The sequence below is a fragment of the Portunus trituberculatus genome, chromosome 27 (assembly GCF_017591435.1).
Source record: "Portunus trituberculatus isolate SZX2019 chromosome 27, ASM1759143v1, whole genome shotgun sequence".
NCBI classification, from domain to species: domain Eukaryota; kingdom Metazoa; phylum Arthropoda; class Malacostraca; order Decapoda; family Portunidae; genus Portunus; species Portunus trituberculatus.
In genome coordinates this window covers 1999878-2014877 of record NC_059281.1, presented here as the reverse complement: position 1 = coordinate 2014877, position 15000 = coordinate 1999878, and the positions used below count along the sequence as shown (strand labels likewise).

The 15000-nt window shown below is 38.2% G+C and overlaps 1 protein-coding gene across 1 annotated transcript in view; it reads right to left on the bottom strand.

The window, feature by feature from the left end:
* The window catches only part of LOC123509835 (regucalcin-like), a 21133-nt gene that overhangs the window by 5267 nt on the left and 866 nt on the right, over nucleotides 1-15000 (bottom strand). Inside the window, exons 2-7 of the mRNA XM_045264398.1 lie at nucleotides 10345-10524; nucleotides 9570-9782; nucleotides 8724-8824; nucleotides 6984-7098; nucleotides 1689-1804; nucleotides 569-747 (exon numbers count right to left, since the gene is read on the bottom strand). Of these exons, the coding sequence (XP_045120333.1) occupies nucleotides 569-747; nucleotides 1689-1804; nucleotides 6984-7098; nucleotides 8724-8824; nucleotides 9570-9782; nucleotides 10345-10501 (881 nt within the window). The 5' untranslated portion in view covers nucleotides 10502-10524. The remainder of the gene's footprint in view (nucleotides 1-568; nucleotides 748-1688; nucleotides 1805-6983; nucleotides 7099-8723; nucleotides 8825-9569; nucleotides 9783-10344; nucleotides 10525-15000) is intronic.

Below are 15000 nucleotides of genomic sequence, written 5' to 3'. Positions count from 1 at the left end.
GAAGACTTGGATCCGGCTGAGAATTTTGAAAAGTTACATATGGTCAGGGATGTGGTACGGTCGTGAAACCTGGACTGTTAGTAAAGAAATGAAGAAGAGGCTGGAGGCGCGAAGATGTGGTTCATCAGAAGAACTGTGAGGGTCTCGTGGATGGCAAGAAAGACTAACCAGGAGGTGATGACCGTGGAGAGAAGAAGACAACTTGGGTATGTGGGGCATGTTGTGAGAGGAGATGGTATGGAGAGAGACTGAGTCTTTGGGATGATAGAAGGGTTCTAGAAGAGTATAGGGGAGACAGGGTGAAGTACATGAATGTAATCAAGGAGATGATAGGAAGAGAGAAGATAGACGAAGCAGTGGAGAATGCTGGGAATAGAAGAGTGTGGCACGCCAGTCACCAACATCAACTATAGACACGGCACTATGGTAAGGTAAGGATCCCCGGTACATTCTAGGTGATCGTCGTTACTTTCTGGCAGATCCCTGGTGCCTTTTTACTGATCCTTACTGCCTTCTGACTCACCCCTGGTGTCTTCACTGATCCCTGGTGCCCTTTGGTATACAGTACCTGAACACCGCCCCTGCAGACGGTTGAGCTGCCAGTTGCTCTTTGGTGAGTCTCTTAGTCGTGGTAGTCACGTAGAGTTCATCCAGATCACGTCCTCCGAAGGTCACTGAAGTTATGTGGTCAGTTGGCAAGGTGACAGAGTCTTCGATCTTGCCTGACTTTGGGTTGATACAATGAACCTGTGTGGATGTAAGGATTAGTGTCGTTCTTGTTGTTGTTATTCTTGTTGTCATTATTATTATTATTATTATTATTATTATTATTATTATTATTATAATTATAATTATCATCATTATACGAATATATCATATATCATTAATTCATGACTCTTAGGATGTATGAAGTAGCATTTCTGAAAAGCGTTCCAGAGCTGATAAAATGGCCCTGTTGGCCTTATAGAACCAGGAGGACGAAAGCTCCCCACTCCTGCTTTAGAGGAAATGACAGGGGTTGTTTTCAGGGTTGCCTTCATAATTCTAGCCAAAGTTTAAGGAGGAATATGTATCATCGTAGAAAAATATTCATGATAACCCGAATAACACAAGAGAACAAACCGTTTCAAGATAAAGGCCGCAGCGTTATCAAAACAAGAAATGATGGACTGAAGCTAGATCAAATTATATTAGAAAAACAGCTGTAGCAAGGAATTGTTTTTCAAAACAGCGGCAAATGAAGGAAATGTTTGTAGTCATCATAATAGTATTAGTGCTAAAACAATATTTGATTTATTCGCTTAATTAGATTAATTAATTTATGGATGAGGATGATGGGTGGAAGTAAGTAGTCATGTCTTACAAGGGAACTGCCACGTGGAGGCCCGATGTTTTCTTTCAATTTCTTATTTTGAAAAGATCCTCGGTCAGTATCCAGAACTTGAGATTGGTACACTCAAATCTCAGCCAATTTATTTCAATTCATCTGTTTTGTTTTATTTATTCATCTACTTATTTATTTGTATTACTGGTTTTATTATCTCAGTTTTTTATACTCTTCTAAATTTGAATTATATCTTACTTTTTCTATTCAAATTTTATTTCATTAAACTTAGAGCTGCTGTGTCATTCAAGAAACGTTATCATCACTCAACTTCATTTTTTTTTTTTCCAGATGTTTATGTTACCTTGGCAGCGCCAAAGCAGGCAACCCACAGCCTGCCCTGACAGTCGATGGTCAAGCCGTCAGGGAAGGCTGGGTAAAGACCGCCCTCTCTGTAGTCATAGATGGTCCTACGCTCACCTGCAAAGACATGCATGACTATTAGTGTGTGAATGTATAGTCACATATCTACCTCTGTGTATCCAAAAAGCACGTAATTATATGAAAACAGTAAAGATTCATGAAGAGATTTAAGATGAATTTCATTGAACTGGATTGTAAAAAGGTGAATACAAATGAGGCAAAAATGTGCATGCTTTAGAGAAAGATTTCTTTTTTTTAACTTGAAATGAATATGAAAAATAAACAAATTTTCTCTATCTTTCTTTCATTATTCATTCATTATTGTTATTTCTCATTTATAGATTTATAGATTACTTAAGTCACCATGTACGTTCAGGCTACATCTTCAATGATTTCTTTTAAATTTATTTATTTTTATTTATTTTTTTTTTTGCATTTCTTCTGTATAATGCTGCTGTTTTCTCTTCTTTTAATTATTATTATTATTGTCATACTTATTATTTTCCATTGTTCTTGATATTATTATTATTATCATTATTATCATTATCATTATTATTATTATAATTTTTATTATTATTATTATTTTTATTATTATTATTATTATTATTACTGTCATTGTTACTATCATTGTTTTATCATTATCATAATTATTACTGAGTATCATTATCATTGTTGTTGTTGCTATTGTTGTTGTTATTGCTGTTGTTGTTGCTGTTTTTCTTATTATTATTCATCTTATCATTATTATTATTATTATTATTATTATTATTATTATTATTATGATTAATATTATAATTATTATTGTTTTTATTGTTATTATTACCATTATTGTTTTTGTTGTTGTTGTTGTTGTTGTTTTCGTTACCATTATTTTTTACTTTCTTTATGTAGCAGAGAGGGCCAGCCAATGGCAAAAATATATTTATAAAAAGGCCCACTTGGGTGCTTGTTCTCTAGAAGATACAAAAACGTTAGCCAAAATTAAGGAGCAAATGTCTTGATACCTCCCTCTTAAAAGAAGACAAGTCGTAGGAAGGCGAAAATACAGAAGCAGGTAGGGAGTTCCAGAGTTTACCAGTAAAAGGGATGAATGATTGAGGGTACTGGTTAACTCTTGCATTACAGAGTTGGACAAAATAGGGAGAAGAGGAAGAAGAAAGCTTTGTGCAGCGAGGCCGCAGGAGGAGTGGAGGCATGCAGTTAGCAAGATCAGTAGAGCAGTTGGTATGAAAATAACGATAAAAGATAGAAAGGGAAGCATCATTTTGGCGGTGAGAAAGAGCCTGAAGACAATCAGTCAAAGAAGGAGAACTGATGAAACGAAAAGTTTTTAATTCCACCCTATCTAATAAAGCTGTATAAGTTTTAACCCCACCACCCATTAGCCAAACATGCGAAGAGTACTCTATACAAGGACGGATAAGGCTCTTGAACAGAGTTAACAGTAAGAGGGGCGAGAAAAATTGGCGGAGACTCCAAAGAACTCCAAACTTCATAGAATCTCTTTTACCTTTTCTACTTACTGGAAGTTTCCCTTCATTCAGTCTGTTCTTTTAAAGGGTGACCGTTCTACTCCCACAAACTACCGTCCTATCGCTTTGATCTCTTGCTTCTCTAAAATTTTTAAATCTATCTTCAATAGGAAGATTCTTAAACATATGTAATTTCACAACCCTCTATCTGATCGCCAGTATGGCTTCCGGTGTTCTTCTGGTCATCTTTTCTAAGAGACTTCGGTGAAACTTTTGCTGCTACGTTAGAAATATGATAAAAAACTTTTTGGTAGAGTGTGGCACAAAGCTTTGATTTTAAAACTGCCATCCTACGGTTTTTATCCTTCGCCCTGCAACTCTATCTCAAGTTTCCTTTTGGACCGTTCTATTTCACCCGTGCTAGACGGCCACTGTTCTTCTGCTAAATCTATCAATAATGGAGTTCCTCAGGGTTCTGTCCTTTTATTATTCAGTAATGATCCTAACGAAAGTTTTTGCCATATCCATTCTTACGCCGATGATACCACCCTACATCTTTCCACGTCCTATCATAGACGAGAAACTTTTCAGGAAGTCAACAGATCACTCATTTACGCCAGAGAACGCCTGACTTTTAATCATTCGTAGATTTCTGATCCGGGCAGAGAAAACTTAGCAATGTTCACAATGCCTCAAAAAACTTAATTCCTCCATCTATCAACTCAGCACAACCTTCTAGACAACTATTCCTTCTTCTTGAATAACACGTAACTGTTTCCCTTTCACAGTGAATATCCTCGGTCTGTCCTTCACACATAATCTTAACAGGCACATTTCATCTCTTGCTAAATCAGCGTATATGAAGTTAGTCGTTTTGAAGTGTCTTCGCCACTTTTTCTCGCACCTCCAACTGCTAATTATGTAAAAAAAAAAAAAAAGTTCCCTTATACATCCTGTGTGGAGTACTCTTCGCATGTTTGGAGTGTTCCACTCACTCAGTTATGTTTAATAGATAGGGTAGAATCTAAAGCTTTTTGTCTCATCAAGTCCACTCTTCTGATTGCTTGTCTTGAGTCTCTTTCTCACCGCCGATATGTTGTATCTCTTTCTTTTTATCGCTATTTTCATGCTACGTGCTCTACAGATCTTACTAATTCCAGACGTCGGATATTCATGGGTTGCCATTGATCGCTGGCTGTTTTAATACGCGACTCGGTATACAGCCAGCCAGCTCGCAAGAGACACATTCTAAAATTCATATCATAATAAATCTTGAGGTATTGAGTCTTTGTACTGCAAAACATTAATTCCAAGTGTTTATCCTAACATTATCCATATGATCTGGTAATACACATTCTACAAAACTGTTATTATAAGCTTAATACTCAGTCTCGGTTTCAATGCTCTCGCATTTTTTACTAGTCTCAACTACATATTTGGTTTGAAACATTTTTTCATATAGTTCAATAGAGAGCACTGTTTCTCCTCTAAATATTACAAAGGAATACATTCTGTAATAATCTTGGTAGAGCAACATTTTTGCGGCCGAAGGCATATCAAACCGAAAAGACTAACTGAACTCAGGAACACCGAGTCCTCTCAAAACACCAAAACAAGCCCGCGGCCCGCGGTTGTTTGGAAGCTCGTGTGGAGTAGGGTGACCAGACGTCCCCGATTTCAGTGACCTGTCCCCGGCTACTGCTGTCCCCGGTTTTCTGTAACTGAAAGATCACTTGATGCGTTAAAAACTACTCCTTTTGATTATGATAATTATGTCCTTTTATAATTACTCTTTTAGAATGTCAAGAATAAGGAGAAGGCCTTATTTTTATATAGTTTCCGTGAAGACGGTGAAGTGTATAGCGGACACATTTTAACAGCTAATGGGTGTTCATGATCTCAGATATTTCATCAGGTAGAGATTTTTTTCTTTGCAACTTGGGTAAATAAGGCGAGAGAAACTTTTGATTGCTGGTTTAGAAATGGTACGAATAGTGTCCCCGTTTTAGTTTTTCCAGTGCAAAAACACTACATGTTTTACCTCCTGAACTGAAAATGTCCCCGGAATTTGTCTCAGAAATCTGGTCACCCTAGTGTGGAGTGTTCTTAGAGCTGGAACAGAATGCCGGTTTATACATGTGCTGTAGCTGACTGCAATTCTATATCAAAAAAGAAAAACCAAGGCGTGAAAGGATGGACTGTGTTTCCCAGGAAGAAAGACGCGGCTCGAAGAAGATTATGGGAGACACGATGTAAACGAGGCCCGACGTGGAGAGCTACCAAGGACCATGCTATCTGCTCAAAGCACTTCATAGATTGGTGCAAAGGACCGTCAGCATCGCATCCAGACCCTGAACTGTTTGCCTATAACCGGTGGGGAGCAGGTAGAAACCTGCTTGATGTTGTTTACATACGGAACGGACAATCTTTCACTGAAGTCATACAAGGATTTTGCATCAAAACATCGTGTTTATTTGATATTCGTCACATTTTCTGGATCTGGTTGCTAATTAATTAACTTGAACCAATGAAATGTGCTTGCTTACTGAAAATAATGTAATTTACTCAAGGTGATGAAGTGTCCCAAAACTGAGACCATGAACCAAGCATTTTTGGCTCGTTTTGCCATATTACGTTCTCTGTGCTTGGTGAAGCTGATTAGAGATATTCCTAATAATTTATTACTTAGTTTGATAGCACATATATGACGTAAAATTTTTTTTTCCAGCATACCGAGTTGAATGTGCTAAATTAAGTTATCTGGTGAATCTGGTAGCTTTTCAGCACTTTCCGAAGTCGGGAATTGTATACCTTCCCTCCTCATGCGGCCTCGCTGCACAAGACTTTCCTCTTCCTCTCGTCCCTATTCTGTCCAATTCTCTTATATAAAAATTAGCCAGTATTATCATAGCTTTCTCTGGTTAACTCTGAAACTTCCTGTCTGCTTCTGTATCTCCATCTTCCTACGACCTGACTTCTTTTAAGAAGGAGGTTTCAAGACATTTTTCTCTGTTCTTCGGCTAATTCTTTCCATTCTTTTAGGGAACTTGCATTTAAAGTGGGACTTGTTTTTTTCGCTTTTGGGGACTTTCCTTCTTGCATATAAAAAATATAAAAAACAACAACTACAATAATGATAATGATAATGATAATAACAATAAAAATAATAATGATATTAATAATGATAATAATAATAATAATAATAATAATAATAATATCAATAATAACAATAATTATTATAATACTAATGATAAAAGTAATAATAATAATAATAATAATAATAATAATAATAATAGTAATAATAATAATGATAAAAAGGAAAGTAATAATTATAATAATAATAAGAATAAGAAGAAGAAGAAGAAGAAGAAAAATAATAATAATAACATATTATTAATGAAAATAATGATGATAATAATGATAATAATAACAATATTACTACTACTACTACTACTACTACTACTACTACTACTACTACTACTACGACTACTACTAATTATTATTATTATTATTATTATTATTATTATTATTATTTTTTATTATTATTATTATTATTATTACAATCATTGTTAATATAATCACACTGGTTGTGATAATAATAATAAATAATAATAATAATAATAATAATAGTAATAATAACGCCACCAGCAATACCAACGTCACAGCTATAATTACACTCCCATCTCTCTCTCTCTCTCTCTCTCTCTCTCTCTCTCTCTCTCTCTCTCTCTCTCTCTCTCTCTCTCTCTCTCTCTCTCTCTCACCAAGTGTTCCTTTCTCTAAATCGCAGGTGAATGCTTCCAGTTTATATTCACAGGTGTCCACATAGTAGAAGGTGCGTCTGTCCTCGCTCCACGCCAGGCCATTGCTGATGCTCACCTACAAATGAGACAAACCAGAGATGAGAGGTACAATGGAAGTAATTTCAAGGACAGAGCAAAGACGATATACAGGAGAGGCTGTAAAAAGGACGTATCCACTCTTATGCTAATTATAGCACTCTACACATTTCCACGTCCTTTCAAGGACGACCAACCTTTCAGGAAGTCAACAGATCATGCAGGGTTGCCACAAAACACCTGGTCTCTCATGTTTCTAAGGTTCCTAATTGGGGCAAAAAAAAAAAAAAAAAAAAACATAGCAGTATTTAATTTCTCAAAACTTCAATTTCTCAATCTATCAACTAGGCGAAACCTTCCAGACAATTATCCCTCTTTTCAATAATACTCAACTGTCACCCTTTTCTGCACTGAATTTTCTCGATCTTTTCATTACTTATAATCTAAACTTTAAACTTCATATCTCATCTCGCAAAAAACAACTTATACGATGCTATACGTTCTGGGTCGTCTTCGCCAGTTTTTCGCACCCGCACCATTGCTAACTCTATCCTACAGGAGCGTTTATCCACCTCTGTATGGAGTACTTTTCAGTATGGGGATGGTTCCATGCACCGTTTTATTGGATAGGGTGGAATTAAAAGCTTTTTGTCTTATGAATTCCTCTCTTCTGACTATCTTCAGTCTCTTTCTCACCGCCCCAATATTGCATCACTTGCTATCTTCTGCTATTTTCATGACAACTGCTCTTCTGATCTTGCTAACTGCATGCCTCCCCTCTTCTCGCGGTCTCTCTCCACACGACTCTATTCTTTCTCTCACCCCTATTCTGTCCACGTTTTTAATGTAAGAGTTAACCAGAACTCTCAAATATTCATTCCTTTCTCTGGTACACTCTGGAACTCCCTATCTGTTTTTATTATTACTATTTTCCTATGACTTGACTTCATTTAAGAGGTATAAAATTGTGTATCCCTTTTTATTGGCTATCTGTTTCGGACCTCCTCTGGGACTGGCATCTATATGGGCATTTTTGTATACTCTGTTGTCTTTAGCCGTATCTCCTCTCTTAGATGAAAAAAGAGGAAATCTTTCCTTAGAAATCTGTATGAGTGACCTGACCTGACAATGACAAACAGGATAGATTATTTACGTGTCAAGGACGCTGTAGCGCCAGAGCCGCACATCGTATACGTGTTGCCAAGAGGCCCGGAAGATATACAGTTTCATTTTTCTCTCTTAATTGAAATCGGAAGTCACAAGAAAAAATGTAATCATGTATAACAACTTATAATCTTGAAATAATTGAGGCAAAGGATAGCAGTATGAGAGAAAGAGAGAGAGAGAGAGAGAGAGAGTTTCATGTTTGTTGATTGTGAACGTGACACCTACGGAGGAGAGAAACAGCTAACACCCCGAATACCAAGTTTGTCTGGTTCCGCTATAGTAGGGATGGTAGTGTCTTTGTTCTTGAGTACTGGGTTGGAGATGTTTATGTTGCTTTTTCTTCCTCTCTTCTTTTCCTTCGCTTTCTCCTCTTTCTTCTTTTTATTCCATTCGTCTTCTTTCTTTTTTTTTTCCTTTTCTTCTGTCTTCAAGTCTTCTTTCTGCCAAACAGTGTATTCCTCATTATATCTGGCCTCCCCGCCACAGACTTTCTCTTACCTTATCAAGGACCTGTGTCACCTTGCCGTTCTCTGCCATGAGGTACAGACTGCCCAGATATGGGAAGGGGTTCTCAGGTACATCGGTGTCTCCCATAGTGCCTGAAAGAAAACCTCTTCTTGAATTCCCGACCCCTTCATTAATTCAATTCCTACTACAGCCAAACCTGCCTGTCTTCTCTATCTACTCCTGCTATTCTATGTGCTCTGGCTATCTGCTCACTCCCCAAACTGAGCTGTGTTATTGAATGTTACGGTGTAATTATATTTCCTAATTCTTGTGACTTGAAATCTTTCTACTGGAAAACTGACCATAGGCAACAAAAACGATCAAACCCAAAATACCATAAAGATGTGAGGCACAGTATAGGGTCGAGTTGTTTTTATGTACGATCGGAAAGAATGGACGAGGGTAACAGGAAGAGTTAAAAAGGATAAATGACTTGAAGCTCCCATCATTAATGATTTCAAATCATCTTTCTATCTTATCTATGCAAGTACTTTCAGTAATTCATACCTTTCTCTGGGACTCCCGATCTGCTTCTGTATTTCCATCTTCCTATGATTTGACCTGATTTGCGAGTGAGGTTTCATGACATTTATCCTTCTCTCGGACCTACACTCGGATTGGCATTCTATGTCGACTTTCTTTTTTTTACTCTTTCTGTTACTCTTGGCCAGCTTTTTTGTCTTACTTAAAAAGATAGACTCATTCATATAACCAACCTGCCCACAGTCAGCCCAATGACCACATTTCCTGTCATTAAGCCGGTTGTTTTCGAGTGAAAGGGTTAATGAAACGTTTATGGATGTTAGCTTATACAAGAGAACCTTTCTTGTGACCTACCTGCCCACAACCGGCCCAAGGGATCACATTTTGCATCATTGAACCGGTTTCTTTCGTGTGGGAGGTCCACTGAGGCAATTATGGATATAGAGGTGACGGTAGCGTCTTTGGTAGGGTCCGGCCACGTGACAAGGGCAAGGTTCCGTCCCACACTGACCACGAATGTGTTAAGCTTGTCCACATGAGGCACCACAAAGGTTACCGGCCCTCCTTCTGTACTAGAGAGAGAGAGAGAGAGAGAGAGAGAGAGAGAGAGAGAGAGAGAGAGAGAGAGAGAGAGAGAGAGAGAGAGAGAGAGAGAGAGAGAGTCAATAAATCAAATTACTGCAATGAAAATACTTTTTTTCTTTTTCAAAATTAAAGGGTTGTGTGAAAAATCACATCTATGTGTGAACACACACACACACACACACACACACACACACACACACACACACACACACACACACACACACACACACAGTTCAGTTACAGTGCAAACGTTAAGACAAGACAAGACGTGTTTGACTAAAATATTGAATACTTCAACACATATAATGAATACAACTACATGAAGGAACACCTAAAACAAGACGAGTTTGATTGAAATTTTTAATTGTGCGTATATTGGTATGAACAGCATATATGGTGAATACTTATTAAAGATACCAAAGTCAGGACGATCTTTATTAGATTTAGAATAATACATCTTATATAATGAATATAACTGCATAAGCAAAAATACCTTAAATATTAAGGTAAAGCAGGACGAGCTCGACCAAAAGCAGTCACCGACCTATATGTAGGGTGGATTGTGTCCCAGAGACAGGATGAAAGCGGTGAACCTTTTGCGAGAAAATATCCACATAATACAGAGCTTGTTCCTTAGTGGACCAATGAGGACCCTCGCCCAGATCAACGGGCGGCGTAACAGCCTCCACACGTACACTCATAGTTCATCAGCACTCTCAAGGCACTAACAGAGATTAGAATAGAAAGAATTTCATATTAACATGTAGTAAATAGATAGTTAAGATTAAAATAGAGAGATGATAGAAGGATTTGCAGTCATCCTATAGTAATTAAATTTAGATTAGAGGAAAAAAAGACGAATTCTCAGTTACTGGATAGTAATAAAGGTTAGAATTCGAAAAAGCAAAACAAAATTTTACAAATGATCACTGGATGGCAATAAAGGTTAGAAAGCCAGACAAAATTTACGTCACTACTCTGTGACAAAGGTTAAAAGTCAAGAAAGTTAGGTAGAAATAGATAATAAAGGCAGTTGCAAAAAGCCGTCATTCCTACATGTGGCATTTTCAGCAAAACCATAAAGAGATAAAACAGCGTTAGGGAGTTAGGGAGTTGATAAAAATAGGGGTGAGAGGAAGAAGAAAGCCTTGTGCAGCGGAGTCGCAGGAGCAGGGTAGGCATGCATTAAGCAAGATCAGTAGAGCAAATGACACTAAAATAACGATAAAAAATATGGAAAGCCACATTTCGGAGGATTGAAAGAGGCTGAAGATATTCAGTCAGAGGACAGGAGTTGATAAGCCGAAAAGATTTTATTCCACCCTACCTAATAAAACAATGTGAATGGAAACCCCCAAACTTGCGAAGAGTACTCCATACAAGGATGAAGGCCCTTGTTTAGAGTTAACAGTCAGAGGGGCGAGAAAAACGGGTGGAGACGCCTCAGAACGCTAAACTTCGTAGAAGCTGTTTTAGAAAGAGATGAAATGTGAAGTTTCTAGTCTAGATTATGAGTAAAGGATAGACGGAGGATATTCAGTGTTGAAGATGGAAACAGATAAGTGTTAATGAAGACAAGGTGATAGTTGTCTGGAAGGTTGTGCCGAGTTGATAGATGGAGGAATTAAGTTTTTGAGGCAATGAACTCTATTAAGTTTTCTCTGCCCCAATCAGAAACCTTAGAAGGATTAGAAGTCAGGCGTTATGTGGCATCCCTGCATGATCTTCCTAAAGGGTTAGCCATCTCTGAAAGGAAGTGGAAAGATATAGGGTGGTTTCATCAGCGTAAGATTGGATAGGGCAAGTAGTTTGGTTAAGAAAGTCACTATTGAATAATAGAAAGAGAGTGGGACAGAACCCTGAAGTACATCACTGTTAATAGATTCAGAAAAAGAACAGTGACCGTCTACCACTACTGCAATAGAAAGGTCGGAAAGGAAACTTGAGATAAAGTTTCAGAGAGAAGGATGGAAACCGTAGGAGAGCAGTTTTGAAATAGAGCTTTGTGCCAGATTCTATCAAAAACTTTTGATATGTCTAACTAGAAAGCAAAAGTTTCACCGAAATCTCTAAAAGAAGATGGCCAAGAGTAAGGAAAGCCAGAAGATCGCCAGTAGAGCGCCCTTGACGGAAGCCATATTGGCGATCAGATAGAAGATTGTGAAGTGACAGATGTTTAAGAATCTTTCTATTGATGATTGATTCAAAAACTTTAAATAAGCAAAAGAGTAAAGCTATGGGACTATAGCTGAAGGATTAGAACGGTCACTCTTTGTATGAAAAGGCTGAATGTAGGCAAACTCCCAGCAAGAAGAAAAGGTAGAAGTCGATAGTAATAGTTGAAGGAGTTTGTCCAAGCAAGGTGCAAGCACGGGATCCAAGCAAGGTGCAAGCACGGGATCAATACTTTTGAGAACAATAGGAAGAAGCCCATCAGATCCATGAGCCTTTTGAGGGTTTAGGAGAGCATGGAAAACATTATTATGAAGAATTAAATTGAAGGCATGAAATAGTCAGAGTGAGCAGGAGAGGGAGGGACAAGCCTAGAATCTTCCAAAGTGGAGTTCTTAGCAAAGGTTTGAAAGACGGGTTCAGCTTCAGAAACAGATGACATGGCAGTGGTGCCATCAGGATGAAACAAAGGAGGGAAAGAGGAAGATGTAAAGTTATTGGAGATGTTTTTGGCCAGATACCAGAAGTCTTGAGGGGAGCTGGAGTTTGAAAGATTTTGGCATTTTTTATTTATGAAGGAAAGCTTGGCAAGTTGGAGAATAGACCTGGCATGATGCTGGGCAGAAATTTAACGTGCATGAGATTCCGGTGATGGAGGGCTCAAGTAACTTTTATGGGCAACGTCTGTATCATGTGTAATATGAGAATAAGCTGTGTTAAAACTAGGTTTAGAAGGTTAAAGTTTAGAAAAAGAATGAGAAATGTACGCCTCCATGCCAGACACTATCACCTCTGTTATGCGTTCAGCACACAGAGATGGATCTCTGACATGGAAACAATAATCAATCCAGGAAAAAAAATCAGTGTAATAGTTCCTCAGGTTTCTCAACTGGTTGAGGCATAGCGTCAGAGGTACATTCACCTTGGGAGATCCTGAGGAGGGATTGGAGAAATAGGACAAGATACAGAAATGAGATTGTGATTGGAGGAGCCCAACGGAAAAGATAGGGTAACAGCCAAAGGAGAAGGATCAGAGGTAGAGAAAAAGTCAAGAATATTGGGCGTGGTACCATGCGTGCTTTGGGTTCCGCGGGGTCTCCAAGCGCACGGGTTCGTATCCTGTCCACGTTCCGAGTGTAGGTTGGGCTTCCTCACTTGGGGCAATGGTTTCCTAGCGGGTGGGCTTTGAGATAGGAAGTACCCCAAAAAGTACCCCCTTTAGCTCATAAATTCCCGTGAAAAGCCCACATGGTATATAAAGAAAAAAGTAGGTGTTGTACCAGTTCTTCTAGATCATGGAGGTTAGTAAAGTTGATGGTTAGTTAACCAGGATGGTCAGTGAAAGGAGAGGAAAGCCAAAGGTGGTGGTGAACATTGATAGAGGGACAGAATGTGGTCCACTTTGGAATGGTCAAGGAATCTGATATAGTCACAAGAGTTATAGGAGAGATAGACAGTTTAGAAAAATTTAGTTAGAGTGATTATTGAGTCAAAGCAAGATGGTGGAAAACTTGGAAGATTCAAGAGCGTGGGCACGAGAGCAAGTTAAGTCGTTGCACACATAGACGCAACATCCAGCTTTGGATAAAGATAAAGAAAGTAGTAAAGAAGGGGGAAGGGGCTACTGTTAGTTGCTTCAGACAGCTTTGTTTCGGTAAGGAAAAGAAGATGATGCTTAATAAAGGAGAGATGTACAGACTGAAAATTATATCTAATACCGCGAATGTTGCAGAAGTTAATGAAGAAGTTGAGGGAGGTGTCAAGACATTTTGGATTGTTACAGAGAGTAGTCCGACCTGGGGATATTTTTTGTCCCCTCTTCAGAGGGGACTCTGAAGCTGGATTTGAAGTTGCCCTTTTTCTCTTATTTGAAGTGAAGGGTGTGTGTGGTACGTGCATGTATTTTTTTTTTCTTTTGAAGAAGGATAGTTGTCTTTACAGAGCACGCTGTCACTGCCCCCTGAGTTGTGAGACACAAAGGGAAAAACGTCCAGCGAGATCATAACTAGCTCCCTGAACTAGTGTGGACCAGAACTGGTCCGGAACAGAACAAGTACTATTAGACCTCGCTGGGAGTAAATGATCATTTCGGTTAGAATAATCTGAAAGACAATAGATTGAAGGTAGTTAGAATTTCAATATAGGATGTAATGGTGTAGTTAGATGAAGCCTCACTGTACTCAAATGATGATTATAACGATGTGAAGATGAATAAAGTAATTCAAGTAAAGCCAGATAAAGTTGACTGTAGATTATATATGACTTAGATAAAGTAAAATGTAAGCTACTTGAGCCAAGATAGAATAAAGTGATAGAGTTAATCCATATTGCTTCAATTTCTCTTATGCATGAGAGGCACCAGCCAAGAGCAAAACAATACCTGTGGAAAGAGACCCATTGAAGTGCCATTTCTCATATAATCAAAAGGGCTTATTAAATCAGAGGGTAAGTGTCCCTACTGAAAGAGTTCAGTCATAGGAATGTGGAAATTCAGAAAAATACAAGAATACAAAAAAATAATACCGGTGTAGAAGAAAAAAAAAATCTCCTCTGACTAACTCCTCCCGGGAAAAAATAATTAAATTTACCCTCCGGGAAAATTGGTCTAGGCTGTTTTTCCCCGAAGGGGGCTGGGAAGGAATTACAGATATATGATCTATTTATTTCCTCCTCTTGGCCATTTCACCCACTCCCACAATACAAATCACACAAGTCAACAAGTGCAAGTAATGTAGTGTAATGCTTATGACCTCGGTCAATGTGATAAGGACAACATAGGTTATATGGCACTATGGATAAGGTAAGGGGGAAACAAGAATAAAAGTAGGGAAGGACACCCGTACATCTTTTTTTTTTTTTTACGTAGGGCAAGAAAAAAGAAAGATTAAAAAAAGGCCCACTTGAGTGTTGGCTCTCTAAAAAGTGTAAAAGCGTCAGCCAAAGTTGGGGAGCAAATGCCTCGATACCTCCCTCTTAAAAGAAGACAAGTCGTAGGAATTCGGAAATACAGATACAGGGAGGGAGTTTA